Source organism: Aulostomus chinensis, chromosome 3, assembly GCF_037954235.1.
Source record: "Aulostomus chinensis isolate RoL2024-O1b breed Wild chromosome 3, RoL_Achi_v1.0, whole genome shotgun sequence".
Lineage (NCBI taxonomy): Eukaryota > Metazoa > Chordata > Actinopteri > Syngnathiformes > Aulostomidae > Aulostomus > Aulostomus chinensis.
The window spans coordinates 29,273,256-29,300,222 of NC_141322.1; the positions used below are offsets into that span (position 1 = coordinate 29,273,256).

General features: G+C 46.6%; 3 protein-coding genes across 6 annotated transcripts in view; 1 reads left to right on the plus strand and 2 right to left on the minus strand.

The window, feature by feature from the left end:
* Nucleotides 1-100: 100 nt before the first annotated feature.
* LOC147268557 (ADP-ribosylation factor 4-like) lies at nucleotides 101-6,440 on the minus strand. Of its 4 annotated transcripts, XM_086200230.1 has the most exons (8): nucleotides 4,907-5,080; nucleotides 3,106-3,338; nucleotides 2,469-2,549; nucleotides 1,925-2,034; nucleotides 1,771-1,842; nucleotides 1,161-1,283; nucleotides 963-1,034; nucleotides 101-611 (listed from the first exon to the last, which is right to left on the minus strand). In XM_086200230.1, exons 1-8 carry the CDS (start codon nucleotides 5,062-5,064, stop codon nucleotides 609-611), a joined length of 852 nt encoding a protein of 283 aa, XP_086056356.1. In that variant the 5' UTR covers nucleotides 5,065-5,080; the 3' UTR covers nucleotides 101-608. The 4 variants fall into 4 exon arrangements, with proteins under 4 accessions (XP_086056356.1, XP_086056357.1, XP_086056355.1 ...); XM_086200231.1 differs by lacking the exon at nucleotides 4,907-5,080 and adding an exon at nucleotides 6,188-6,440 and having other exon boundaries at nucleotides 101-1,034; XM_086200229.1 differs by having other exon boundaries at nucleotides 101-1,034; nucleotides 4,907-5,070.
* On the plus strand, nucleotides 5,345-9,105 carry LOC147268558 (uncharacterized). The gene is made up of 5 exons (XM_086200228.1): nucleotides 5,345-5,577; nucleotides 6,378-6,593; nucleotides 7,271-7,569; nucleotides 7,679-7,806; nucleotides 8,682-9,105. Exons 1-5 carry the CDS (start codon nucleotides 5,466-5,468, stop codon nucleotides 8,875-8,877), a joined length of 951 nt encoding a protein of 316 aa, XP_086056354.1. The 5' UTR covers nucleotides 5,345-5,465; the 3' UTR covers nucleotides 8,878-9,105.
* A 1,608-nt stretch (nucleotides 9,106-10,713) lies between these two features.
* The window catches only part of dennd6a (DENN/MADD domain containing 6A), a 17,920-nt gene continuing 1,666 nt past the window's right edge, over nucleotides 10,714-26,967 (minus strand). The window contains exons 3-20 of the mRNA XM_086200227.1: nucleotides 26,531-26,569; nucleotides 26,385-26,427; nucleotides 22,407-22,519; nucleotides 22,209-22,289; nucleotides 21,904-22,009; nucleotides 21,567-21,646; nucleotides 20,612-20,671; nucleotides 20,328-20,383; nucleotides 19,433-19,555; nucleotides 18,685-18,780; nucleotides 18,495-18,589; nucleotides 17,837-17,902; nucleotides 17,571-17,635; nucleotides 16,688-16,777; nucleotides 16,183-16,346; nucleotides 15,773-15,875; nucleotides 14,430-14,504; nucleotides 10,714-14,159 (exon numbers count right to left, since the gene is read on the minus strand). Coding sequence (XP_086056353.1) covers nucleotides 14,028-14,159; nucleotides 14,430-14,504; nucleotides 15,773-15,875; nucleotides 16,183-16,346; nucleotides 16,688-16,777; nucleotides 17,571-17,635; nucleotides 17,837-17,902; nucleotides 18,495-18,589; nucleotides 18,685-18,780; nucleotides 19,433-19,555; nucleotides 20,328-20,383; nucleotides 20,612-20,671; nucleotides 21,567-21,646; nucleotides 21,904-22,009; nucleotides 22,209-22,289; nucleotides 22,407-22,519; nucleotides 26,385-26,427; nucleotides 26,531-26,569 — 1,587 coding nt within the window. The 3' untranslated portion in view covers nucleotides 10,714-14,027. The remainder of the gene's footprint in view (nucleotides 14,160-14,429; nucleotides 14,505-15,772; nucleotides 15,876-16,182; nucleotides 16,347-16,687; nucleotides 16,778-17,570; nucleotides 17,636-17,836; nucleotides 17,903-18,494; nucleotides 18,590-18,684; nucleotides 18,781-19,432; nucleotides 19,556-20,327; nucleotides 20,384-20,611; nucleotides 20,672-21,566; nucleotides 21,647-21,903; nucleotides 22,010-22,208; nucleotides 22,290-22,406; nucleotides 22,520-26,384; nucleotides 26,428-26,530; nucleotides 26,570-26,967) is intronic.

Consider the following 26,967-nt stretch of genomic DNA (forward strand, 5'->3'; position numbering starts at 1 on the left):
AACTGTACAAGAGTGTGTGTGTGTGTGTGTGTGTGTGTGTGTGTGAGAAAATTAACTATATGTGCAGTATACGTACAAAAAAACACCGGTAAATGTCAATTTGAGTCCAATCGGTCCAAGATATGGAAACTCATGCTTGTCACGATCGAAACAAATTAAGATAAAACTGTCAAAATGAGTTTAAAGAAAAATATCTCAAAGAAATATACAGTATTTCAACTGCTCATCCGTCATCGTAAAAATGTTTCCACTTTTCACCGTTTACTCCTTATTCATGTAAACCTTTGCATGTCTGTGGTTTGAAGCTAGCAAGAACATTTTAGCCTTTGATTGGCACCGTTTGTCCATTCATTTAGCTAATTGGAGGACTCAATACTCACAGCCGCCGTCACACACTGATCCATCACAACTAGCTTTGGAACACGCTTCCAAAACAAATCCAATGTTCAAGAACATACATATATATTTTAATAATACGTTTTCAATTTACACCACAGTATCTTGATGTGTCTCCAAGCATTCACAGCAGTGTAACTGAGATTAAACCGCTCATCAGTAGTGACAGGTCCCTCAAAACAGAACAAAGTCAGCTGTCCAGCACGACAGCTTCACTACAGAGGAACAAGAACAGAATGAACTACAATCATAATCAAAAATAATCAAAGACCCAGCTGATAAAACAGAGAAGAAAACCTAATATTTACAGAAATATGGATGATTGTCCTTCGCAGCATAGAAATGCTTTCATCCGACAGTGCAACATACACAACAAACACAGCAGGAAATGAGCTTCATAAATAATAAGAATAATAAAAATATAATAGGGCCTGAGCCTGAAGGCCCTAATAATAATAATAATAATAATAACAACAACAACAACAACAGTTGTTTCTGAAAGTTACACAAAAACCTCAGCCCAGGCAACCCGGTGAGGACGCAACGGTCGGCTTCTACCGATTCACCTGGTTAGACAGCCAGTCCAGCCCCTCGACCAGACCGGCACCGCTGACAGCACAGGATGCCTGGACAAACCACTGTGCAAACACACACACACACACAAGTTTTGTTGTTTTTTTGTTGTCTTTTGTGATAAAACCGTTTTGATCTGAACGGACATGAAATGACACAACAAGTTAATTGCAGGTCAAAGCGTCACCGACCGGCTGTGAGATTCCAGACAGGCCCAGAGCTTCGGTGATGTCGCTGACCGGCACGGCTCTGGGTAAATCCTGCTTGTTAGCAAAAACCAACACGACCACGCCCCTCAATTCCTCCTCCTCCAACTGCAACACGTAAACAGGGCGTGTGATTTATTTCCCAGCCTCCACTGATTCCCTTCCCTCCTGCTAATTAGCTTAGCACAATGAATGTTAGCGGACGGGGAGTGTTAGCATCCCTCCATCCAAAGTCATCGAATGTGTTTTTCTCCATCATGACCTTTGCCTGCATTAACAGAAACATGAATGTGTACAAAAACTGCTCTGAAATAACAATTTTAGACCCTGAGGCATTGAAGTTTAAGAATCAGACGACAGCTGGAACTACTTTCCTGACTGGGCGTAGTGATTTGATACGGCACTTCAAAACTTTAACCAAAATACACTTCTAGTCAAACCAATATCCTGAACCTGCTCCTGTTCTTGTTCAGAGACATGCTAGGCTAACACTTCCCATCCACGACCATTCATTGTGCTAAGCTAACTAACAGAGTTACTTCTCTGGCTCTGAGGAGGACAGACAATCGTTTTACAAGCATCTGTTGACGTTTACCATCATGTGCAGCTCATCAGCCGCTTCTTTAATCCTCTCAGGGTCGTTGCTGTCCACCACGAATATCAGACCCTGAGGAAGACGAGCAGACGTGACGTCAGATCTCCTTTCCCCGTACCAACGACGATGACCGCGGCAGCGGCGCTACGGTTACCTGTGTGTTCGTGTAGTAATGCTTCCACAAGGGTCTGATGACAGTCTGGCCACCAACGTCCCAAACGGTGAAACTGATGTTCTTATAGTCCACCGTCTCCACATTAAAACCTGCAGACACACACGCGCGCGCACACACAGACACACATGATGTCACTGACGTCCCGTTGACCCAAGAGAGACCTCTGAGTCTTTATTCAAGAGTCAGAAGTCTCTGCAGCGTCCACATCTGACATGATGGAGCTCACACCGCCGGGACGTCTCAGCCGGGAGAGCTTTGTGAGGGGATATCCTGACGCCGCACTTGTTCTTTTTTTCTTGGAGCACGATTTTATTTGGCAGTTTTTTTGTTTTGTTTTTTAACTCTTTACTGCATATTTCATGTACTAGTTTTCTTTATGACTGACTTGTGTTTATGTTTATTTTCTTCTTTAGAATGTGAGAAACTGTAATGGGACTCAGTGTCACTTCGAGGATCAATAAATAACTGATGAATCGCGCGCGTGTGTGTGTGTGTGTGAGTATAAACACTTTAATGGGCTCACCAACTGTCGGGATGGTGGTGACGACCTCAGCCAGCTTCAGCTTGTACAGAAGCGTGGTTTTCCCTGCAGCATCCAGACCCACTGAAGTGACACACACACACACACACACACACACACACACAATTAGCTAGTCGGACCACAGCACTACAGCCATTACGACTCTCACTGATGACGCAGGTCAAACCAAATGTCTGCGAAGTATTCAGTTTCCTGTCAGTACAGAAAATAAGGAGTCAAACTTGAGATCAGTGGAGTCTCATTTAAGAGTGTGTGTGTGTGTGTGTGTGTGTGTGTTTGTGTGTGTGTGAGAGATCCTCTGAGAGCCCAAACAAAGCACATATAAATCACTTGGCCCAGGAGCGCTGGCTGGTGCTGTGGTTTGTACATAAAGAGGTGAAGAAATCCAGGAAGATATTTGGTTGCTTGTGTGAATGCAAACATCCAAGCTGTCGTGGTTCCTCCCAGACTTGACACAAAGTTTACAGTCTTCTTCTCGTCCCCCCTCCTTCGTTTGAATTTAATGTTTCCAATTCAATTTTCAGAGTATTAGAGAAGTAGAAGTACCTCAAAATTGTGTGTAAGTAAATGTGTGTGTGTGTGTGTGTGTGTGTGTGGGGTGGGGGGGGGGTCAACTCACCCATCAGGATCCTCACCGGCAGCTTGGCGGTGAACCTGGAGAAAAGGCTGGAGATGAAGACGCCCATCGTGGCTCCGGTGTCCGCTCGGTGTCTCCGAGCAGCTCTCTGCGTGCGTGGCTTTATACAGGTGCGGTGGGACGCGTGTTGGCTGGGTGTCATCACGGTTGTTGTCATTTCGGTACACGGTGGCAGCAGAAGAGCAGGCGCCGGATGCCGGAAACAAGACTTCCGCCTGGCACGGACCGTTCAAAATCAAAGGGAATTTTATTTAAAGTTAAAGTTTGCTTGATTGACGTATAAAGTGACCTGAGGTGATCGTTTATTATTTTTTAATGGCGTTAAATCTCATGACCCCCCCCCCCCCCGCCCCCACGCATCCAAGTCTATATTTCTGTTGTTAATTCTCTCTTCGGGCTCTAAACTTCCGGCTCCAACACAGGAAAAACATCAACATTTGGACTTGAAGCATTCGTTTCATGACCTTTAATGAACACAAGCTTAAACTTTCAAACTGTTTTACGTCTTCTTTTTTGGGGTGGGCGGTATTCTAACTCCTTAATGATAGCAGCAGGATTCCTATTTAAATGTGGGATGAATCAGGCTTGGACTGAATCGGCGTCATGGTTCAACAGCGCCACAAAAACGACTGATCTTCTAAAGTTCAGGATTAAAAAAAAAAACCAAGCCACGAAGTGAACTGAACAGAGATGATGATTTGAGGAATGTATGTGAGGAACTGAAGAGTGAGTCAACACTGACAGTGACCCTGTGACTCCACTTCCTGTGTCTGCGCGAGTGACAGGAAAGAGCTGTCCCTTGACTGCGGAACCCGCCTCCAGTTCCTGTCTGCCTTTTCACCCTTCACCAGTTGACTGGGAACTAAACGCACGATAAAGCAGGTCGAAGGTTTTTGAAATCAGCTGCAATTCCTTCTTTCACTGCCCAAGAGGGCATGACCTCATGGGCCCTGAACATACACACACTCCGCAATCTGTGGCGTGTTTGTGGTTGCGGGAAATCTCAGCGCAGTGAGACGTCCTCCTGCTCTCACACGTCGGCCCCGCTGAGCTGGCTCCCTCCACGCAGCTGAGGCCAGCGTGGTTAAAGAGTTGTTTTTCCTGTCTTCTACTAATGTTTGGTTGCTCAACTCTGCCTGGAGGGTCATGGTTGTTTGTTTGTTTGCTTGTCTCTCTCTCTCTCTCTCTCTCTCTCTCTCTCTCTCTCTGCAGGATTAGCTAACCACTGAGGCAAGTCAGACAGTGATTTATCATGAAAGCAGTGCAGGTCCAATTCTAAGCAGTGTCTGTAACTTTATCCAAAACTCTGGAGCACTTTTCAAACCTTGAAAGCACAGCTGTCGGGCGTTCAGGGCCTCCAGCGCCCATAGCAACCCCCCGTCATGGAAGAAACGAGAGCTTGCGGCCTCTGCCAGTGAATTCAAACAACTAACTTCTGTTCCCATGCGAGAAAAACACAAGAGATTTTTTTGACTTTCGATGAGCGGCTTCCTGAAAGACTGCACTTTAAAGTTCAGTCTCCTTCTTTGCTCTCAGTCTCAACCAAAGACAAGAAAAAACAGACTTTAAAGAAATTGGAAGAGTTGGTCCCCGCCTATCCCAGCAGCCCTCAGGTGAGAGGCGGGATTCACCGAGAGACAGACAACCATTGGCTCTCCCAGCCACGCCTACGGTCAATTTAGAGTCTGGATTAACCTGGTCCCCTCTTGATGTCTTTGGACTGTGGAGGAAGCTGGAGTACCAGAGAGAACCCAGCAGGAACAGGGAGAACATGCAGACTCACCCAGAGAGACCCCGTGCTGGAGCAGGGACTTGAACCTGGAACCTTCTTACTGGGGGGGCCACAGTGAGGACCACTGCTCCACCGTGCCACCTACACCTTGACTTGTAGGCTCTAAACAAACCGTTCCAGTTCAGCGCTGAGAGCCAAGCATGACACATTGGCGCATTCACGATCAACTGAATATGTGTGTGTGTGTGTGTGTGTGTGTGTGTAATTTTTGGTTCATATGTTGACAAAGTCATTTTCTTCTCCCATCTGTATCAGTTTGGGTCTCAAAGGTCCTGCATCACTCAGGTCCTTCTGCTGCTTGAGGTTTAATAAACAATTTACTTTTCAGTGTCACTGTGTGCGCGCGCGCGTGTGTGTGTGTGTGTGTGTGTGGGAGGAGGAGGAGGAGGAGGGGGGGGGGCGAGTCTGTTCTGGGAAATGAAACCTAAAGTCTCTACTGACATCCGAGCAGCAGAACTGAAAACAAACGCCAGCGGGACGATCAACCCAGACTTCGGCTCTTCTGTCCGGACGCGTCCCTGCAGAAACTCCGGTGAGAACCGTGACGAGGATGAAGATGAAGGGGAGTTCTCTCGGCGTTACCATGGTGATGGTAGCGCTGTTTAGCATGACAAACTCTGCAACAACTACTAAAAGAACAATGGATTGGCCATGGACAACAGGTGCGCACACACACACACACACACACACACACACACACACACACTAATCTTTTGATCAGCATCTTTAGACTTCTCAAGCAGTCAGATGCTGCAGCCAAGGCTCTCACGTCACGCTCTGCAGCGCCTCACCCTTTTTTTTAACTTCAAGAGGACTGTCGCTCTTTAACAGGGAAAATAACGTAGTTACAATAAACACACACACACACACACACACTAGATGTGTTTGGTACCTAGGGTTGGAAGCCAGCTCACTGTTGCTGTAGTGACGTCATCATTCAAATAAACGGATCCGCTCGACTCCTGAGTAACAAAAACAAAACACCTGGACAGAATAACACGTGGAACGACACCAATGTTTGTTTTCGGCAGGTATCGAGAAGGGAAAACCTCTTTTGAGGGCACGGGATAAATCTTGTGAGAAAAGCAGTGAAACGATCAAACTGTGTTTTATCTTGGGGCCTCAAAACATAAATGGGAAAATGGGACGCCCTCGGGTATTTTTGTGTCTGTGGCCGGCGGCCCCATGGGGTCTCTAGAACCGCATCCAGTTACCACGGAAAATGTGAACAAAGAAAATAAACGAATACTTGAAAAAGAGGCTTTCACTCACCTGTTACTGCGTTCAAGCTCCAGGTGTAGTAGAAGAGTGGATGTCATCATGAAGGGCGATGAAAACAGTTGAGGTTTTTGATGCATTTGTCACTGTGTTTACAATAATCTGACAGAACACTGGAAGTAAGAAGAACCCGAGGTTTTCATGTTGTGCTGCTGATGTTTTGGTGCTGGTTTGGGTTCTGCAGGTTCTCCTCCAAGCAGTTTGAAGGGAAAGATGGTCACTCTGTCTGTCAGCGGAGGAGGGATAACTCTCTGCCCCCCCTACTACTCCCTATCCCCGTCATCTCCTACATCCCCTCCCTCATCCAACTTCAAGCCTGACAACAACCGGGCCACCGCCTCCTACCCTTCCTGGACCACCGCCTCCTACCCTTCCTGGACCACAGCGCCCCCTACGAACGGTGAGTACTACTACAACCATCGTAACCAGACAGCAACACGGTGTCAGGACCTGAAATATCCACCCATCCATTTTCTACTTCTTACCCTGTTGAGGGTCCTGGGGGGTGGAGCCTATCCCAGCAGCCTTCCCCCTGGACAGGTCACCAGTCCATCAGGGCCAACACATAGAGACAGACAACCATTGGCTCTCACAGCCACGCCTACAGTCAATTTAGAGTCTGGATTAACCTGGTCCCTCTTGATGTCTTTGGACTGTGGAGGAAGCTGGAGTACCAGAGAGAACCCAGCAGGAACAGGGAGAACATGCAGACTCCCCTAGAAAGACAACCTTCTGTGAGGCGACAGTGCTGACCGCTGCACCACCATGCTGCACACCTGAAATATCATATCAGCTTCTTGGTTCCCATGGTTTCACTTGTGTTGTTGCCTCCGTGGCAGCTGGTGGTGCAGGGAGAACCCTGACTGGTTCTACACATAGAGGCAGAAAATGCTGGGTGGCACTGGTTCAAGAACTTGAGTTCTAGAGACCTCTTCTCAGACAGGGCTCAATCTGTTTTGACAGACTTGTAAAATAATTGGCCTCTGCCTTTCATTTTTAAAAAATTATTAATGGATGTATTACAAAAGTGACATACTGTAAGTGAGTCACCGCTACCATGTCAACGCTGCCCCGCAGGTGTGACCGTGTGTTTAAGTTACCTGGTGGACTTGGCAAAAACGCCGGACTCCTCAATCTTCACCCTCAGCCCCTCCAGCAGATACGCCCTGGTCCTCGGAGTCGATTACAATGGTGTGTATAGACTGACGGACAGATACAGTTACTACAGCACCTACTTGAGACCAAGCGTAAGGTTCTGGTCCAACATGGGACGGGACATCTGGACCAGGGTCTGTGTCGTGATGGACGGCAGGAAGAACGTGGCCCAGGTGTTCAGCGGCGCCTTCATGAGTATCAGAAAGATCCTGCCTGCACAGGTGAGGAGAGAATCGGCCGAATTGTGTCGCCACAATCGGATTCAATCTGGATAAAGATATTAATCTGGCGTGTGTGTGTGTGTGTGTGTGTGTGTGTGTGTGTGGTCAGTATATGTGGTCAGGTGAGCCTAGGATTGAGTTTTCAGGTTTTGACGGACAGGTGACCGACGTCCAGGTGTGGGATTATCCCATCCCCTACATAGAGATCTTCAACTATATGACAGGCGGTTTGTACAGGTATGCCCCTGTGTATGTGTGTGTGTGTGTGTGTGTGTGTGTGTGTGTGTGTGTGTGTGTGTGTGTGTGTTCAAACAAGGTTTTACGACTGCAACAGCATCAACACTCATCTCTGGTTCCACCCGATCTCAGTGAGTCAGCCTGAACAACCTCCACCTCGCTAATGACGTTAATTAAGTCTTCCTTTTTCAACATCTAACACGTCATGTGACCACCAGGTGACTCCCGATCAATATTCAGTTTCATCACTGTCGTTAATGAGACACAGCTTTTATTTTAAGCGAAGAATTTAAATTTCTTCTATTTCATGAACATTTCAGTGGAAAAGTCCTTTTTTTTTTTAGAGCAAACGTCAAGTGGCTCTTTGACATCCAATCAATAGCAAATAAAAATACTGCATAAAACAAATGAGAGGTTCCTCCTATGATATAATTTTACTTCTCTTATATACAAAGCTCTGTTGGTGCAAAACTCACCATTTTGGTTTGGGTTTTTTTTTGTCTCCCACAGCTTCTTTGACCTGTGACGCCAAATCAATAATTAGCAGGGAAAAAAGGGTTCCAAAACAAAACCCCCTGTAATTATTGTCATTACTTGTAGTCGTGCAAGTGGTAGTAGTAGTACAATTATTATGGCATCATTATACAATCCCACAAGTATAACTGGCCTCTTTTTTATGGAATCTGACTGCCTTTGTTCTTCAAATACTTTACAACATTGGAGTTATTTCCATTTTGACTGAGTCAAAAAACAACCGTCAGTGACGTCTGACGTTAGCTTAGCGTGTCTCTTCATGTGGAAACGTAGCGACCACAAAGCCTTCGGCCTTTGAAATCCATCGTTTCGTGACATCAAGTGTGCGTTTGTGTCTTCAGGCCTTGCCGAGGTTCCGTCCTCACCTGGGATTACATCCAGTATTCCCTCACCGGAAGCACCCTGCTGGAGGACAGCTATGCCTGGAAAGCCAAAGAGCCACCGGGCGGCAGGGGCCAAGGGCATCAGCCGAAGGGGAAGTGGAGGAGCAAGAAGTTTCTCGCTCAGAAAGGAAAGATAAAGAAGCAGCGGTTTTAAGTGAACAGGCAGGCGCCAGTGCGTCGTGCGGCTTTCAGCTGGATTTTCAATGATTTCCCAGCAAAAATAAGAATCAGTCAACCAGTAACTAAATACCACTTGATTTATGATACTTGCAGGCCACCATTACTGGTGTCTGGAAACGCTAAAACCACACACCTGATTCCTTTTCTGTGTTTTTTAATGGGTTCCCTTTCTTGAATAAAAACAAAAGGCTTCTTCACGCTCCAGGGACTACAGATCTAAGTGAGCTATTTAGCTAAGCGGTACATTTACAACAGAGGGGAAAATGACATGTTGGCTAACATATAAATGGAGTACAAAATACACTGTTGTCCGTTTCTTATGACATGGAAGTGGGATGTCAGGTCCCGTGTGTTTATCTGGGCGGGTACACCTGGACAGGTCTCCAGGCCTCCACGAGGCCGCCACACCGAGCCAGACAACCGTTCCCACCTGCCAGCCACTTACAGTCTCCCACTGACCTGATTTATGTGTTCTTGGTCCGAGGGGGAAATCCGGATCATGGAAGAGAACCCAACCAGGCAGCCAAAACCATCTATGTTTGATTAATTGGAGACTCTCAGGTGCTGAAAGGTGTAAATGTTTGTGCGGTAGTTAGGAGACGTTGTTACAGCTAAGCAGAGTAGAGCAACATGGATGTTCTCCTCCTGGCTCTCTAAGAGTAGATAGATATATAAATATATTTAATGTTCAGTCTGAATGCCCAGGAAGCAAATACAGTTGGCTGCCGTTTAGCCCGTTAGCTACAAAGTACACCGGCTAAAGTACTAGCATTACTCCCTGCATCTGGATGCCACTGAGGCAGCTGGAGGTACTAGCATGTCAATCAGATGTGCTATACAATGACCCAGAGAGTGGACTGGACCGAAATCACAGGTGAACTTAAGAGCTTTTGGCATCAAATGCTGAGGTTGTGCATCGGTAGCGTATTTGGTTTAGCTTAGCATCAAAAACCACTCAAGAGGTGTTTATCAGCAGAGATTATCATTGGCTTTTGGCCAAAGGGGCCCGTGTCAATGCTAACGATGCTAACGTCTGCACCGGCCCACAAAAAAATGACTTAATTGCTGCAACACGATGACTCCCAAACGATGGTTCTCCATCTCCTTGACTGTTAGGATTTATTATTATATCATATATATTTTCTGGGTGTCACCCAGATTTTAAGTTATCCAACCTTAAAACTGTTTACCATTATTTTATTTTTTTTTAATTTACCCTGAACCTCTTTAGATCGCTGCTACAAACGCATTTAAAAATATCTGAACTGGGTTGCCACTCTGTGTGATTACTAAAAAGATAAATAACGATTCATGAAATCCAGTACAGGTGCAAAGACCAGCGCTAAAACTGTTCCTGCCGATTCCGAACGTCACGGCGTTTGCCTGCAGCTCCTCTACGGAGGGTCAGTGAGGGAGCACATCTTCTTCCTAGATCTGTACTTAGTAAGACATCTGGTCAAACAGCAAAATAATTATGCACCCTCAAATTCAAGCCACTGTTTTACATTTGACCATTATGTACAAAATTCTATTAAAAATCAAAATTAGTAAAATATTTGTTTAATATTATAAAACTTGGTTGCCCAACAACCAAATGTCACATATTTTTTGCCCAACTAGCACACATTTTTGTTATTTTTCTACACAATAATCTGTCGGGAGTGAGAAAAAGAAACGAAAAGGCAAAGCATCTTATAAACTTGTAACATGATGGCTTCATGGAAAACAAGAAAATACAAACAACAAGCCGGCTTAACGCGATCAAACAAGTGAAGTCCTTAAGAGAGAACAGTTCATCTTTTTGTGTGAGTGTGTGAGTGTGTGAGTGCGCGTCCAGGTGAAACCAGCAGGAAGTTTTGGTGGAAAAAGGAGGGGGGAAAAACAAAAAAAAACACCAAAGCAAACTTTTTTTATTGTAAAATTTAAAAAGAGGCTTCATCCTGTCGTAAACGTAAACCCCAGCTGAAGGGCTGAAGAACTTCCTTCGCAGGAACTGAATGAAGAAAACAACTTGGAGAAGAAGAAGCAGCAGCAGGTGTGACAGAGCGACAGCGGGAACTGAAGTCGAGATGAAGCCCAAACGCCTCGAGGAAACATTTGCAGCTTTTACTTCTCCACATTTCCTCAAAACTCACACGTTGTCACCTTCCTGAAATAATCACTCAAGTCTTTTTTTTCTTTTTTTTTTAAGGTTTTCAGAAAACACACACACACAAAAAACAAAACTGGAGACAAAACATCCTTAAGGTGTTGTTTTAGGCACAAAAAGAATGCCTTGGGGCAGTTGTTTCAAGAAGGTGACGACGTGCATCCAAGCCTGAACTGGTCGTCTCTGAATTGACAGATCAGGCGTTCAGCGGGCCGAGTCAAGACGATCATATTGTGACATGCAAAAAAAAAAAAATACATAAAATAAAAAGTTCTGGGGGACGTGGAGGAACACATTCACTACAATGTCGCGTTTCATCAGGAAAAGATGAGAAAGGTTAACCTTTTATGATGCTTGTTGTTACTCAGAGCGTTTCAGAGGCCATTTCATGGTCAAAATGCAGTTTTACTCTGATTTCATGCTCCGAAATTTGTTAATTTTTTAAAATGCAAACGTCTTCTTTTCATTCTCAATTATCGGTTACGTGGCGGAACGGAAGTGTGTGCTTTCACGGCAGAAAACAAATCCAACAGCAGGAAACGGGACATCCCACATTTCCGTGAACTGTCTTCTTATTGCTACTGGCCAAGTGTGTATTGCTGATGCTCGGTGCCGCCCAGGCCCGAAGCAGCGCGTGCGCCTTCGAAGGTGAAGCCGGACGAACGGACAGCTCACGTGCAGCTTCGGTGGAAATGATGTCACATCACAACTGCTTCAAATTGAGAGACGACCTGCCAACAAAAACCTTCCTTTTCTTGCGGTCACGGGGCTCCCGTCCTGGTATGCGGAGTGTTAACTCAGGTAGGGACGGTCTCTGAACGTACTGCTGGTCCTGGACCAGCCGAGCAGCGGTGCCTTCATGTTCAAAAACACTCCAGCAGCAGCAAAAATTTGATTTTTTTTTTGATTTTTTTTGCAAGGAACATTTCGCTCAAAGTATCCACCCGTCGGTGACTCGGGCACTGAGACCGCACATTAGTTCCTGAGAAACGTTAAGGCTTTTATAGTCTAGTGGAAAAAACAACAACAACAACAACAACTTCTCTGACAAGATCTTCCACCTTCATATTTTAGCAACAGTGGATGGAAAGGAACCAAACCCAGCCGAGAATTCATAAACATTCATAGGAAGAAATACTGAACTGAAAAGAAGACCCTGTCCCAACACTGGCACTTGTAGTTTACAGCCACGACTGCGCACCGTTGACGTCACGCATGACATCACCGTCACGTCAGCATTCGCGTGTTCTGGTCAGCAAAGTTGGAGAGAGCAGCTAGAGGAGAGTGGGTGTCCGTGAACCTGCTAGCAGAAGTCACCTCTCTGCAGTTGGCCCACAAAACAAGCCAGCAATTCCAGCACACCCCCCCCCCCCCCTCCCCATTGGAATAAAAACCTTTTAAAATTGGATGTAAACAACATTGAACTCCACTCCGTCCAAGTTTAAAAAGCTGGACTCCCCAGGTTTAGCCATTAAAAAACAAGATCTTGTGAAGCTGAAACTTCCCAAGAGGAAGAGGTCAGTTTCACCACAGGCGCCTCGCCAGGAAAGGGCGAATAGAGAAGTTCAAGAAAAATTCCAGTGAAATGAAACAAAAATACTGTTGGGTTCGCATTATGTAAGTTTTAAGACATGATTTTCATTCCAGAAAAATAGAGAAAAAAAAAATAGTAAATTGTACTGTAAAATCAAAATTCCGATGTATTTTTATATCATCCAGGGAGATGATTTGTTATGAGCCGAGGTCAAGGAGGAGATTCCTTGTCAGAGCAGGTCCCTTTGGTGAAAAAGAGTAAAAAAACAAACAAACTAGAAGTTAAATCTGAGTCGGTGTAACATGACTGTAACTTAGGCAGAAATATTTGTTGTATTTTAGTGTTTTAACTTTTTACATTTTGACGTTCATATGCGGATTAACCATCATTGTTTCTGACATTCTGTTCTTCTCTTTTCCCGTCATAATGAGCCTCCAGAGTCACAGTCCACCGGTTTTCAGTTCAGACTAGAAAAAAGAGCCCCTCCCCCCCATATTAAATATTTCTTTAGGCTGTTATGATTGGATACAGGGAGGTCATGTGACATGGATACTTGGGTGTGACTGGCTTCTGAACACAAACCAGGAGCCATTTACTGCATCAATAATTATTGCAGGATCGCTGGTGCTTAATCCCCTGTGTGTGTGTGTGTGTGTGTGTGTGAGAGAGAGAGAGACTGTGTGTGCGTGTGAGAGACAGAGAGTGTGTGTGTGTGTGTGTGTATACATGAATGTTTTAGTACAAGTTCATAATAAAGCACTGCTTGGCTTTGCTCATTTCAGTTTGTTTGCATACGTGTATGTGTGTGTGTGTGTGTGTGTGTGTGTGTGTGTGTGTGTGTGTGTGTGTGTGTGTGTGTGTGCTTGAGAGGAAAGCACACTGGTCCGGTTATCATGAAGTGCACTTCTAAGAACTTTTGTTTTTTTAAAATGGATTAAAACACTCCTAAGTCAGTTCCACCCGACCGCAGAAGTCCGCCATCAAGTTAAAAAAGTACAAACTAAAAACCTGGAGACATTAAAATGCTGATGTTCGGTCGATGTTCAGAGATCCTCCTCAGACGGACAAGCAGGTGCGTCCATGCACATTTGGGTTCTAGTTCCTCTTTACTTGTTGATATCTTTGTGCCGAGAAGCCCACTCATAACGTTCTAAGCAGTTCCGCAGCGTGAGAACCCCGAGGAGGAGTGGCTGCCGGGCAGCTGTGGCCGGATCCGGCTGCTCCGTTCCACATGATCTCTGGGGCATGAGACACATTTCATCTGAGCCGCCACAGTGGTGCAGGATAAATATTCTGGGAAAACAAAAATGTGCTGTTTGCTTCAAAAGTTGCACAGGATAATTAAAACTCGGCCCCTCCGCATGGAAGTCCACCAGAGACCCCGTCAAACTTTAAAACAAGCTCCGCCTGGGGTCAGAGTTGAAGACTGAGGGGTTAAAGGTCACGGTGTGGCGGGCTTGTGTAGGATGCCCTGCAGGTCCTCTGGTAAGGCCAGGATGACGGCCTCGATGTGGTCTCTCAGTTTGGTCAGGGTCCCTGGACGCACGGGCAGCTGCTCCCGCTCCGCCTGGGTCTGCAGCAGAGACGGCACTCATCAGTCTTCACTTGCTGATCAAGTTAATCAATCACAGAGATCACCTTTGATAACGCGGCAGACGGGGAAGTCCCAGGTGTCACCGCAGCAGAGGGGTATGTGAACGGTAAGTGCAAGGTAAACACCAGGGAACATAAAAGTAGTAGAAGTATACGTGTGAGGGAATCTGGAAAAAATAAGAACTACAAACACGCCCAAACAGAGAGTCGCAGCACCGGTGGAGTCGCCGATGAACCGGTTCCTACTCACCAGTTTATCCTTCAGCTTCAGAACCAGATCAACCGTTTCCACCTCTGTGTGCTTCTGGATTCTCTGCTGCAGATCCTAGGAGACACAGAGAGCAGGATGTTTGGTCGGGCTGAGAGACGCCAGTTAACCCTCCGCGACCCGTTCAAGTGTGTGACTTTAGACACGCGTTCTTTGCACCCGGATGTCTCCGGAACGGTTCATCGGAGCTCGATCAAGCTCGCATCACGTGAAACTACACAGCTGCGCCTTTACAGTGGAACCTGTCACTAATTTTTTTGCATTCAAGTATTTGTTAGAAAATATATATATTTTAATTTTGGCTGAATGTAATCAGAAATACGGGCTGCAAAAAAAGCTGTGCGTTGATGTGCGCTCCTTTTACGCTCATCTAAATAACTCGCAAACCCGTCATCGGACGGATACGGCAAGTTCATCATATGAAGCGGCAGAAACGGAGCTTTCCAAGGACATGAGACACACGCGTGTGCATCAAAGGCTGACAAAAGACAAAAAAATAATAAGCTGCCTTATTTGTTTACTCCAGTATTTCACTCGTACTTGTCAATCCTGGGTTATCAGGTTTTCCTCTGCGTCAAACTACGTCCACGATCCGGTTTGGGGTGTCCAGTATGAGCATGACGCTGTGTCCTTTTCTGAATGGTAGGAAAAGTTTTGCTTCTCCAAACTTTCTCCACGTGAACAAAACACGGGCGTACGCGTTTTGCAGACGTACGCAGACGGACGCTACTGTAGATGTGCACTCAAAGTAAACCCCATGCGTACAATGCGCACGAACGCGACTGTAAAGCAAAACGAACGGTCGCCGCGCGTTGTTACGCCACAATCGGCGCCGACAACGCGATGTCCTCCTTCTGTTGGCTGAAGGTCAACGGTATGTAGCGTTTACTTGTGGGATCTATTTAGAGGAACATTTTGGTGACGAGTCGTTTTATTTTTTCAAACCCGCGCCCACACAGAATTTCAAACTTGACCCCGTTATTTAATGTGAAGACGACTCCGTACAGGTCAGTGTCTTCCGCCTCTCACCACAGCTGTCCGCCGCCATTTTTTGTCCACAGTCGCATACTCAAAATCTTGACCGATTTGAGTACGTCATCCGAGTACTTTTGCATACTCAATTTTCGCATACTGCTTTGCACATTTGAGTTGAGTATACTCAAAATTGTAAGTATGTAGTATGGAAGTACGAGATTTGGGACGCACCACGTGTTATCAGTTGGTATTTAACTTGATACGACCTGCACTCATGTCGGCCCTGCCTCATCTCCACGCTCCTTTTCTCCTCCTCCTCCTCCTCCCTCACTTCCACCCTCCCTCCTCACCTCCTCACATAGGGCCTCAAGGTGCAGAGCCTCCAGTTTCTGGGTCATCTCCCTCCTCCTGTTGCGGAACCAGCCATCGAAATTGGGAGACTTGAGGAAATGTCTTCAGACACAGAGAGGAGGACACAACATGACACCCAGAACCCAGTGAGTTCTGCAACAATGACTCATGCGTCGATCAATTCAGTCGCGACGCTTCGCAAACGTCAAGCAGATGTCTGATATCAAGAGTCGAAGGAATCTTCTCATCAGCTGAAGATGCAACTACGATCAACAAACAGGGTGATAGCGCATCGATGTGAGGTGACCTGGTTTTAAAAGAGGAACATTCATGACATAGAATTTATCCACCGTTCCTCAGGAAGTTAAAGCACTGCAAATGCTTCTCTTTAGCGTGCGGGCGTTTGTACCTGTAGAGTCCGATCCAGTCTCCTTTGAGCCTGGATGTGAGCTGGGGCCCGGCTTTCTCCAGAGTCTTCATGAAGTCCTGCTGGATGAACGGTCGGAGCTGAGGGGGGCTTTTCCAGGGACTGATGGACTTCTGGAGAGGCATCAAACTGGCCACGTACCTCTCCTGGTGTGTGCACATACACAGACGGACACACACTTTCCATCACTTTAAAGGACATGACATTTCCAGGAGGCTTCCGTTAATCTAGGCTTGGACTGAATCTTAAGCCTAAAATTAAGCAGAACTTAGGCTTTAGGCTGTGGAAGGGAGGCCCAAGGTGAGTAACGACTCCCACACACGGATGCATTTGAGGCGCCGCAACAGCGACACCGACCCCAACATGCCCATCGCCATTGTCCCACCACACAAACACAACTGAGACAACTGTGCTTGCAGCAAAGTCACTGACTAACATCTGCTCGACTATTCAGGGGGGAAAGAAATAATGACATCATCAGTCGTACCAGGGGAATGATGAAGCTCTGCGTTAGCTCCAGGAAGTAGCGGCGAAGTATCGCATTTTGGGCTGCCGAGGGTCTCTTCTGTTGAACGCCCTGAAAAAAAACCCAAACCAAAACGAGTGAACATCTTGAGGTGCTGAGGCATTCTGAAAACCAGGAAACATGGTTTCCCTTCTATTTCTGTATCTTTTACAGAAGATAACAGATCTCAAACGAGCACCGTGCAGCGTTTCTGCATGCCAACGTCCCCAGAGACAAAAAATCAACAATATTCCATCTGAGACTTTCTCTACAGCCCCAGAAGAGAAGCCTTTCTTCATTCATCAAGGGTGATCCTCCAGTCAAATCAGCACCGTACGGAGCTGCAGTGCAGAGGAGGATTTGACGTCTGATCTCACATCCGCAGTGCAACATGAACCAGTCACACACGCCGAGCTTCTTTTCCCCGCGGCGACAGCATTTGAGTTGTGGCCTGACGGCACGTCTCCTCTCACTGGATCAACACCAGTGTAGCTTGTGTCTCGCTGTCAATGAAGACACACACTACTGCTGTGTGGAAGCTGAAGCTGTAGAATATCAATCTCATCATATGGCGGATGGATGATGGGCTCAAACCATAAAAGATTTTACCAGATTGTTCAAAATAATAATTACTGCTCCAGAAATCCATCTTCGAACAACTTCATCAATGTGTGAAACTCGGTTAAACGCGCAGCTGGGATGTTGGTGAATAATGGAAAACTCTAGGAGCCACACCTGTAAAACCTTCAAGAACCTGATGGTTTTTATCATTTCTTTTCCTTCCAGGACCTGCTGGATTCAATGAGTACGTCAGGTTCAAATCAGTGGGTCAGGAGCACACGGTGGGGGAGGAGGCTGCACCTACCTTCTGAAGCTGTTTGATAATTTCTTCATCTTTGTTGAGATATGGCTTGTATGCAGTGTACACACCTGCAACACACACACACACGCACACACACACACCATTGACCAGCTGATTGGTCTGACGGTGTCTGAACAGCTCCCCCCAGTGGAGAACTCCCAGAACCATGAATGTGAAAACTGAGTGTTTCTAAGGGGGTGCTTTATGAAAAATCATAAAAAAGTAAAATATAAAAAAAAAGAATTAAAAGGAGAATATGAAGTACTTACCAGGCTTCGAGTCAAGAGTTTTGAGGTTTTTAAGTTTCTTGACTTTCATTTGCTTGGCCATCTCTCCTACGAGGGACAGACAGATAGAGAGAGCAAAGGTCAGTGACTCCAGGCCTCAGAAGCTTGTACTCTTTCTACTTTGCAGCCAAGTAATGTGATTTTTGGATGATTCATTTCAAAACTACGGGCAATAATCTGCTGCAATCTATCTTTTCAATCTATTTCCAATCTTTCCACCAGACTGTGGAACCTGGCAGCAGGGATTTGCTTCCATTCAGCCCCAGCAGAGTGTGAGTGAGGTTCAGCACTGATGATAAGTGCATGACCCGCCGTCTGTGCTCCAGCCTCTCTGCAGGACGGATTTCACAAACAGAAAACAATTCCTCCGGGAACCTTCTTCATTGTCATGCTGAAACGGAGACGACTTCCCTTAATTTTGGGAGTAAAAGTGGAAGAAAAATGGTGTCAAAAACACCCCCTGCTGACGGTTTCAAAGCAGGACTGTGGGTCACGACAGGGCTGTCCGCCTACGGCCAGAATTTCTGCAGCAGCCCTGCTTGAACATTCCATTTTCCTATATTAAATGAAGACATTTAAATGACGAGGAATATTTGAAAATGCGACATGCAGTGCGTCTACTTCCTGTAATATCATCTACCTGCTTGCTTCATGTCACCGATACGGATGATGTGCGGCCAGTGCTGCAGCGTTTTAGCAAAGAATGGATTGGTCACGCCCAGAATGACTGATGGTCTGTGGAGGGAGACGGATCGCGTTTGACTCAACAGTTGACAATCACTGACCAGATCATGAAGCACCCCTGAAAAAGGCTGTGCCGAAATACTCACGGAGCCTGCGTCCTGGTGGTATACTCCTTAAACTCGCTGTCATGGATGGTAAAATATGGCCGGAAGTCGCTGCAGTAACGCAGAGGAGAGATGCAGCTGCAGGGAGAAGAGATTTCCCTTCAGTGACTTTGAAATTAAATCCACATGTAACTTCTGACGTCGGGTGAGGCTTGAGTGGACGCGCCGTGGAGGGTGCAGTGTTCGCCACGCTCCACCTGTATGACCAGAGCCGGTCGAATCGGTCAGATTTCAGTTCTTCTTGGGTTTGACTGGCATATTTGTCCAGCTCTCTCTCTCTCTTTCTGTGTGCTAGCAAGCTAGCAGCAACTCAGGTAAGAGGACATGGATCATAAAATGAGGCGGTTTGGTTATTTTGGTGGAAACATGTTTTCTGTGTGGCGCATGGATTGTCCTCCATGTTGTTCTGGAAGGGCAGCGCTGAAGCATCCTGGGCAAAGCCCCACCCACAAAGGTTATGATGAGTTTAAATAAATGCAAACAAGCCAGGGTGGGGTTTTTTTTTGGGGGGGGGGGGGCGGTTACACTAGCAGAATGGGAAAGACTTTTCCTGACAATGATCATGTTCTAACTCAACTCCCGAAAAATATTTTAAAAACTCCCGACGTGGAACCTTTTCAAACACGTCTGGACTTGATTTGCATGAAGGAAACCCCCAGAGGAAACCGACGACCACATCTGAAAACAATCGAGCCGCACAGAAAAGGCTCCAAGTGACTCTGCAACTCACCTGACCAGAGCCAGCACCGTATCCGACGACTCGGCCGGTGACGGCGCCATGACAACCAGGGCCTCCCCAAGTAACACCAACTCCCACAACATCTGGATGTGGAAGAAGACTGGGTAGAAACACCTGGAGAGATACAGAAAGAGAGAGAGAGCGAGCGAGCGAGCGCGAGATGAGTCAGTGGATGAATAAAGCAAAAAGCTGTAGGAACAAACATCTGCTGAATGATTTTAACATTATCAAACCTTTGCTGTACTCTCATACAAGTGGATGGATAATTGAGAGGGTCAAAGTCACAAATCCAACTCCTTTTCAACATTAAAATTGGTAAATCATGTAAATATGTGCAAAAAAAAGAAGCAGTTTGGTTTAAATATGGGGGTGTTTTCAGACGGTCATTCCTCAGAGACATTCATCGTGTTTGACTACAGTTTTGACATGAAAATAAACAAGTAGTTTCATTAAATGATGAAATTCTAATGAAATCCCTTATCCTGTTATGGGTGGTGGGGGGTGGAGCCTATCCCAGCAGCCTTCAGGTGAGAGGCGGGGTTCACCCTGGACAGGTCACCAGTCCATGGCAGGGCCAACACATAGAGACAGACAACCATTGGCTCTCCCAGCCACGCCTACGGTCAATTTAGAGTCTGGATTAACCTGGTCCCTCTTGATGTCTTTGGACTGTGGGAGGAAGCTGGAGTACCAGAGAGAACCCAGCAGGAACAGGGAGAACATGGAGACTCACACAGAAAGACCCCGTGCTGCAGCCGGGGCTCCACCCACAACCTTCTTGCTGTGAGGCCACAGTGAGGACCACTGCTCCACCGTGCTGCCCCACACCAGAATTAAGTTTAACAAATACAGCAGGTGGAGCAGAGAGAGGACATGTAGCTCTCACCTGAAGAGGTCGACTTCATGGATGGTTGGCAAGACGATGGACACCAGACTGTCACTCTTGGAAAAAAAAAAAAAGACATTCTTTTAGCTGTCACATCATGTTTGTTCACACCCTTCTAACGTCTGTACATTTAGAACGCGTGAGGAAATGTTTACCGTACAGGCGGACTCTCCTTGATGTGAGGGAGTGACAGCAACATTCCTGATTGAGGACTGGACTGAATGGCTGTTCTGAGTGTGAGTGTGAGTGTGAGTGTGAGTGTGAGTGTGTGTGTGTGATATCACCTGGGCCGACTGGACCAGCTGTGAGGTTCCTGGTTTGTCGTAACAGGTTGGGATGCGCACCTGCAGCAGCACACGGATCAAACCCTCATCAGAAGTGGGTTGGGCTTCCTTCCGTCCACCCCTCTGAACATCAATACTCAGCAACACTGAATCATCATTTTTATTTCATGGATTTATCTTCCTTGTCAAAATCAGGTGAGTAAGTCCACAGCAGCTGACGCAGCAGAGATGAGCAGCTGCCGGAGAAACCTGATAATCTCACTTCCTTGTGGCTCCACATCCTGAGACTTTTTATTTTTTTAATCATTTTCCAACTCAGTCTTTGTCAAGGATGTGAGCAACAGTTTAAGTTACTGAGTTTCGTTCTGGTTAAGCAGTTCAGCTTCGGCCAACAGAATCAAAAATGCCTCTGATGCTTCTTTCTTGCCCTTTTCTCACCCTCCACAGTCAAAGCAGACAGAGCCTGAGGGCACAGCCTGCTTATGGCGAATTGTTGGGGCTCTTAAACAACTGCAAGTGTAATGAGATAAACTTTTATTGTGATTTTAATGCTGCGCCATTAAACCTGACTTAGTTCCGCTTAGCAGGGAAACTGCTTGTCGTTACCCCAGAATGGAAGCTTTGTGGCTATGAGCTGCGTGTGGGAGGGGGTGAAGTCCGCCTGCTCACCACAGGTACATTCAAACAGACAGCAAACCTCCCAAGTAGAACTACAAGCTTCAGCAAGCCTGTGATGCCCCTTTAAAAAGGAAAAAATAAAAAGGATTTGCTTGGTAACACAAAGGAGGCGCCTCACGGAGGACGCGTCAAACACAAGCGGAACTTCTCGCGTTCATAATGGCTGCATTCCATTTAGGTGTTGAGTCCTGCAGCCTTCACGAATGCTGTGAGCTGCACCTGTAAATGGCTGGAGTCGAAACGAGCTATCGACTGGTGTTTGCGTGCGAGCGCGTACCTTGATGACCACGCCCATTATAGGCAGCGTGAGGATTCTCCCAGGATGGGGCGTTGGCCAGCGGTCTATGTCATTACAAGCTGTTAATCAAACACACAAAGACACAGTAAATCATTTTAGTTTATTTATCCTGATGGGGGCATTAACCCAGTGGGCCAAACTTTGCTCCACTGAGGGTGAGTTGTTTATAATAATAGTTAAAAAAAAAAAAACTTTAAAAAAAAAAGGCAAATGGAGGAGATGGGTGTTCCCGTTTAAAAACACGTCAACAAACCGTATAAAACACGACTGAGACGAGAGGTTTCCGTTTCCTGTATGGAAGCGAGCACAGACTCACCGGCCTCCAGACACGGTTCCTGTTTCTCAAAGTATTCTGGAGCCATGATCTTCAACAGGGAGTGGAAGAAGGTCACGTAGGGCAGCTTACTGATGAGGACCAGAGACTGGGGGACAGCACAAAGACACACGCTCCCTGTCACCATGGCGTACCAAGACATCAGGACCTCCCGTTTAAACCGCCACTAATTCCTAAGAATTCTATTCTGAGGTTTTTGTTCCCTCAACAGAAGAATCATTCAGTGCAGGTCGCTGGGAATCAGACGGACTAGAACAAGTGCAGCATCTCTGCAGACGGACGCTCACCTTCTGGAAGTATCCTCTCTTCAGGGACTTGTCTCGCACCTGGCGGAAATACACGTAACCGTAGTAGTGGCCCTGCTCCCTCTGCCACACACACACAGCAGACAACTCAGAAAAATACACTGCAGTATGTGCATCTATATCGGTGTGTGTGTGTGTGTGTGTGTGTGTGTGTGTGCACGCGCGTGCGTGCGCAACAACCTTCAGGCAAGGCGGTGCATCCCGGTCTGTGGTTTCCAGGAAGCAGCCCAGTGATGACTTCCTGTTGGAACCCTGACGAAAGCGGAAGCAGAACTGGGTGTCCCCGAGGCAACCTGGAAACGGGGTGATGGTGTCGTTACCATGGGAACAACACCTAGTTTAACGGAGGTTTACAAAAAAAAACAAAAAAACAACAACATTTGACAGTTTGCGACACTGTTTGTTTATTTTGCATACATTTTACACCCTCGTATCAGAGCACTAATTTGAATTATTTACAGTTCAGCTTCTATTTCTACCGCTGCTTTCCAATTTTCATCGAGTGCCGATATCAGATTCACCTCCCCCGGATCGCGACATGTTTGTGTCCGCACAGAAATTCCCAAGCTTTGTTGATGCTTGCTCTGTCAGACGTGGTTCTGCAATCAGGGAAGACGTTGGTTGCTAAAAAGGCCCCTGATTGGCACTGAGACGGATCAGGAAACGCAGGAACGTGTTGTTGTTTTTTTTGGCAGAATGTGGTGAGCTGATCGTTACAAAATCAGGAGTCGTGCGTAGCCGGCAGGTTCGCAAAATTTTAAACCGCAAGCAAAAATTGAATGATGACTGCAAATAAAAAGTCAAATGAAATCGTGGCTTTGGAGAATGGTGACACCTTGGAATCTGGGCTGTCAGGTTGACGCCGACATACGTAAACAAGCGCGCTCTTCATGTTCATCTTCACGAAGCTTCTCTGGATGGACGTGTAGCTGAGTAAACTGCCGTCAGGCTGCATGGGCTGTCTTCTATCTTTTGTGAATTCAGTGTGCACCCGTCAGATCTTCTACAACTTCCTGGTTTCCCATTTTGGACGAACAGGAAGGGGAAAAGAGGAGGAAATACCAAGTACAGCATGAGTCACCCACCAGCCTTTAACCTCCGTATGACCTCCACCCATCCCCCAGCAGACGCCAGGAAGGATTGTGTGAGTGAGAGACAGAGAAATAATTATCTCTTGATGGGATTTCACATCATGGGACACACACACACACACACACCGCTGCATGACATCACGCAGGAGGGTTTGTGTGTGAGACCACCCAGCATGAAGCAGACCATCAGGAGCTGAACCACAGAAACAGGGACTGAACTGACCTCGCAGGCTCCAGATCATCCTCCCTACGCCTCAATATTGCTGTTTCGCTCATTTTTTTAAGAGTGTGAGAAACAACCACCTCTTCTGTTAAGACTCGAGTCCTCGTTAGCAAGCCGACGCAGTCAGATGAAGAATGGCAGAAGCATTGGTTTACTCCTTCAGATCGGACACCACCCAATCTGAGCTGCTGATCAGAGAAACAGCAGAGTCCTGCTAGCGCGACAGGACTTGAAGGTAAACAACCGACCTTGGCACCAAGACTGGGACAGAGGACCACGTGGAAGAGAAAAGACTCAGTTCTACTGTGACACCCTCCATGCTGACACTCCCTGACACACATACAGTTGCTAACACCAGCAGCTAGCGTCTACCAGTAGGTAATGGTGGAGTCTGGGCTTCTTCTTTTTTTTAATCTCCTCTTGAGGATTCCTCTCGTACTCAAAGGCATCGCTCCAAACTGGCAGAATTTTTTTCTTTTTTGTCCCGTCAGCTCAGGAAGTGTTGAAACCGGTGCTCCCGTCTTTATAAACAAGTCAGTGTGTCATCAAAATCCCGGTGACACTGTTAGTTTGACAGAACATTTCATCTTACAATAGATCAGATTTTATTTCTGGTTTACTAACAATACTGTTTTTATGCATGGCTGATGTGTGGGTCAACCCCCCCCCCCCCCTAAAAAAAGGTGAAGCCTTTAAATGAACCCAAAACCCCACCAGATTAAATTAATGAAAATTGTTCTTAATGAATCAGAACTAAATTTAGGAGTTGGTTTTTTTTTGGGGGGGGGGGGGGGGGGCAGGAGGAAATATTTGAAGACTGATGAAAGTGGTTACAGATCAACATCGGTCAGCTGTCAGTGTGATTAATCACCTACTGTTCCAGTTCCAGATAAGATGACGCGACGCAACCTAATATGCGACGTTATGCAACAATTTTATTTCTTATCAACCCATACAAGTCAAAAAAATCCATTTGGAGATATTTTGCTTTCTCATAATTTCAGAGCTGAGTATCTAGAGTGTGTGAGTGCAGTGCCATGGTGCTTTGTCCTTACAAAAGGAAGAGCAATCCACATAATCGAGGTGTCAATACTGCAAAAATAGACTTGATAAATGGTTTCATCAAGGCGCTACGTTTCCTCCACACTTCCTCTCATCAGGATGTGAACAGCCTCTAAGTTTGAGAGTCGGCACCGGAAGCTCACGGTCACAGTTTCACTTTACTTCCAAAGAAAACACAACAGATCACCCTTTACTGCCTTTCTGAGTCCACCGCATCATCGTGATCGTTTCCCCCCAACCAACGAGAGCCAAAGTGGATTGCAGGGAAACGATGCCAGCTCTGGCAGCGGCGCCATCTACAGTGTACCTCATCTCTCTCTCTCTCTCTGACACACCTACAGTCTCCATAGTAGCGCCGCAAGCGATTTGTTCTAATCCTGTCGTCATCCGTGGGGGCCGCGGGGTCATCAGCTCCACCGCCTGCTGAGCACGCCCCCTCCTCACCTCAAGTCTTACACCAATCATGACAGTGTCAAGAAACGTCAGCGCAAGCTTGTTCTTTCCTGTTTGTGTCCACATTAGCAATCAACAAAATGGTTCTTTAATTCCAAGGCCAAGCAATTATAATTTTGACAAAATTAAAAAGGCAGCCACCCACACGGCAGTGACAGGTCACTGATGATTCACGCGGCTTAGAGAAGAGACGCCAACAACCTGAGCAACACTGAGAAGACTGAAGGTCTGGTTCTTGACTACAGTTGGAGAGGAGAAATATCAACGCGGCGCGGCACTGGGAAGAGGCTTCCTCCTGTTACACACTCCTACAGCTGTCCCATTCTGTGAGCGTGACGCCACAGCGCCGCGGAGAAAAAAGAACCAGTCCTAAAACAGTGGAGCCGCCCATGTCGGTGGGGTGGGGCTTCTTTATTCAACCTGCTTCACCGACTCCATTTGAGCGGCGAGTTCAGCTTTCTGAGTGGATTCATGCTCCTTGTTTACATCACCGCTGTTCTACACACGCGATCGGCGGCTCTGGAGTTCCTGTCATACGCAGTCAGGGATCTGACATGTGACGAGAGGCTGTTCCACTTGACTGCCATCATTACCGGCGGCAGCGACTGACGCTCCACTCATGTTGGGCGTCACAGACCGAGCCGTGTCATTTGGGCTTTCACTCTGAGACCTCTGATCAGTGGCTCTGCAGCAGACAGTCGGAGACCACAAGCTCCTCCTCCTCCTCCCTGCTGCATCACCAACTGGTGCGAGCGGGAACCTCATCCACAAACTGTTGCAGAGGGTCACACGGAGAGCCCAGAGCGTCAGTGAGTGGGAAATTGACTCCATCCAGGATATCCAGTATATGACTGGGCAGGATGGCGGCACAGCTCATGGGGGCAGTGAAACCACAGCCCTCCCTGAAGGCCTCCAGCAGGACATTTCATCAAGCCTGTCAACCCAGAGTGCTAAACTCTGCGCACCTTTGTCCCATTTGGTAAACATCATCACTTCCTGTCAACGACACCTGTGTCTTCAGTTCCAACTGTGGTCATTTCAGACGTGTTTCAATGACGTGGGTCATTTGTATCATTAACGTTGCAACCTCTGACTTTGCGCCTGGCCGTATTCGGGAGTGATTGTTATGAAGTACACACACAAGCGTTCCCCATAAATCCCTGTTATTGTTATCGGGCAGGACGGAGCAGAAACCCTCCACTGTGTGTTGACGCCATCAGGCGGCCACCCCTCAACTCCTTCACCTCTCCTCTCACAAGCACGAGAGGCGTTCACACTCATCTCATCGTGAACTGGTCTCCAGTCCAAGAGGCTGTGACAGGAACTCACCTGAGTTGGAGTCAGGAAAGGAGAGGTAACAGATGCTTGTTTTCTGAAAATAAACAGAAGCAGGATTTAGTTTTTGACCTCCTTCTAACGCCAGAGACCAACAGACGCGACATCTTCATCAAGAACTTCAGGTCAGGTGAACTCACCTCTTTCTCTGACAGTTTGGAGTGATGTGGGTAAGTGACCTGGACGACAGATGAACACAGTCAACACTGAAACGAAGCTCACAGTGGAAAACTTCATCACCACAAACCAAAAGCACTTCTTCATCACAGGTTGTTGGTTTTTTTTTTGTTTTTTTAATCCAAACTTGGGTACTTTTACCAACTTTTTACTTGTCACATCGCCCACTATCAATCACGTGGTTGTAATCACCAAAATAAAATACCTTTGGTTCCAGTACTTGAGGTCAGGTATTGATCGTTATAGTCAGGCTCAATCATTATAAAAAGGTGCAGCAACAATTATTTTTAATGACTCAAAACAACAACAACATCTACAAACGAAGTCTTCCTGCAGTCTTGGTGTTTCCCAGTTCTTTCATGAGGAGAAAATGAGATGCTAGACAGGAGCGCGGGCTTGA

What these genes read in the sequence shown, in the direction of transcription:
- LOC147268557 (XM_086200229.1), bottom strand. Translation starts at nt 5,064, where the DNA reads ATGTGTCATGCTTGGCTCTCAGCGCTGAACTGGAACGGTTTGTTTAGA. An exon ending in CCAGCACGGGGTCTCTCTGG is followed by an intron (nt 3,339 to 4,906) that starts GTGAGTCTGCAT and finishes GGTCCGTGCCAG; the next exon opens with GCGGAAGTCTTGTTTCCGGC. An exon ending in ATTACTACACGAACACACAG is followed by an intron (nt 1,843 to 1,924) that starts GTAACCGTAGCG and finishes CGTCTTCCTCAG; the next exon opens with GGTCTGATATTCGTGGTGGA.
- LOC147268558 (XM_086200228.1), top strand. Translation starts at nt 5,466, where the DNA reads ATGAAGATGAAGGGGAGTTCTCTCGGCGTTACCATGGTGATGGTAGCG. An exon ending in GGATTGGCCATGGACAACAG is followed by an intron (nt 5,578 to 6,377) that starts GTGCGCACACAC and finishes TGGGTTCTGCAG; the next exon opens with GTTCTCCTCCAAGCAGTTTG. An exon ending in CACAGCGCCCCCTACGAACG is followed by an intron (nt 6,594 to 7,270) that starts GTGAGTACTACT and finishes GCTGCCCCGCAG; the next exon opens with GTGTGACCGTGTGTTTAAGT.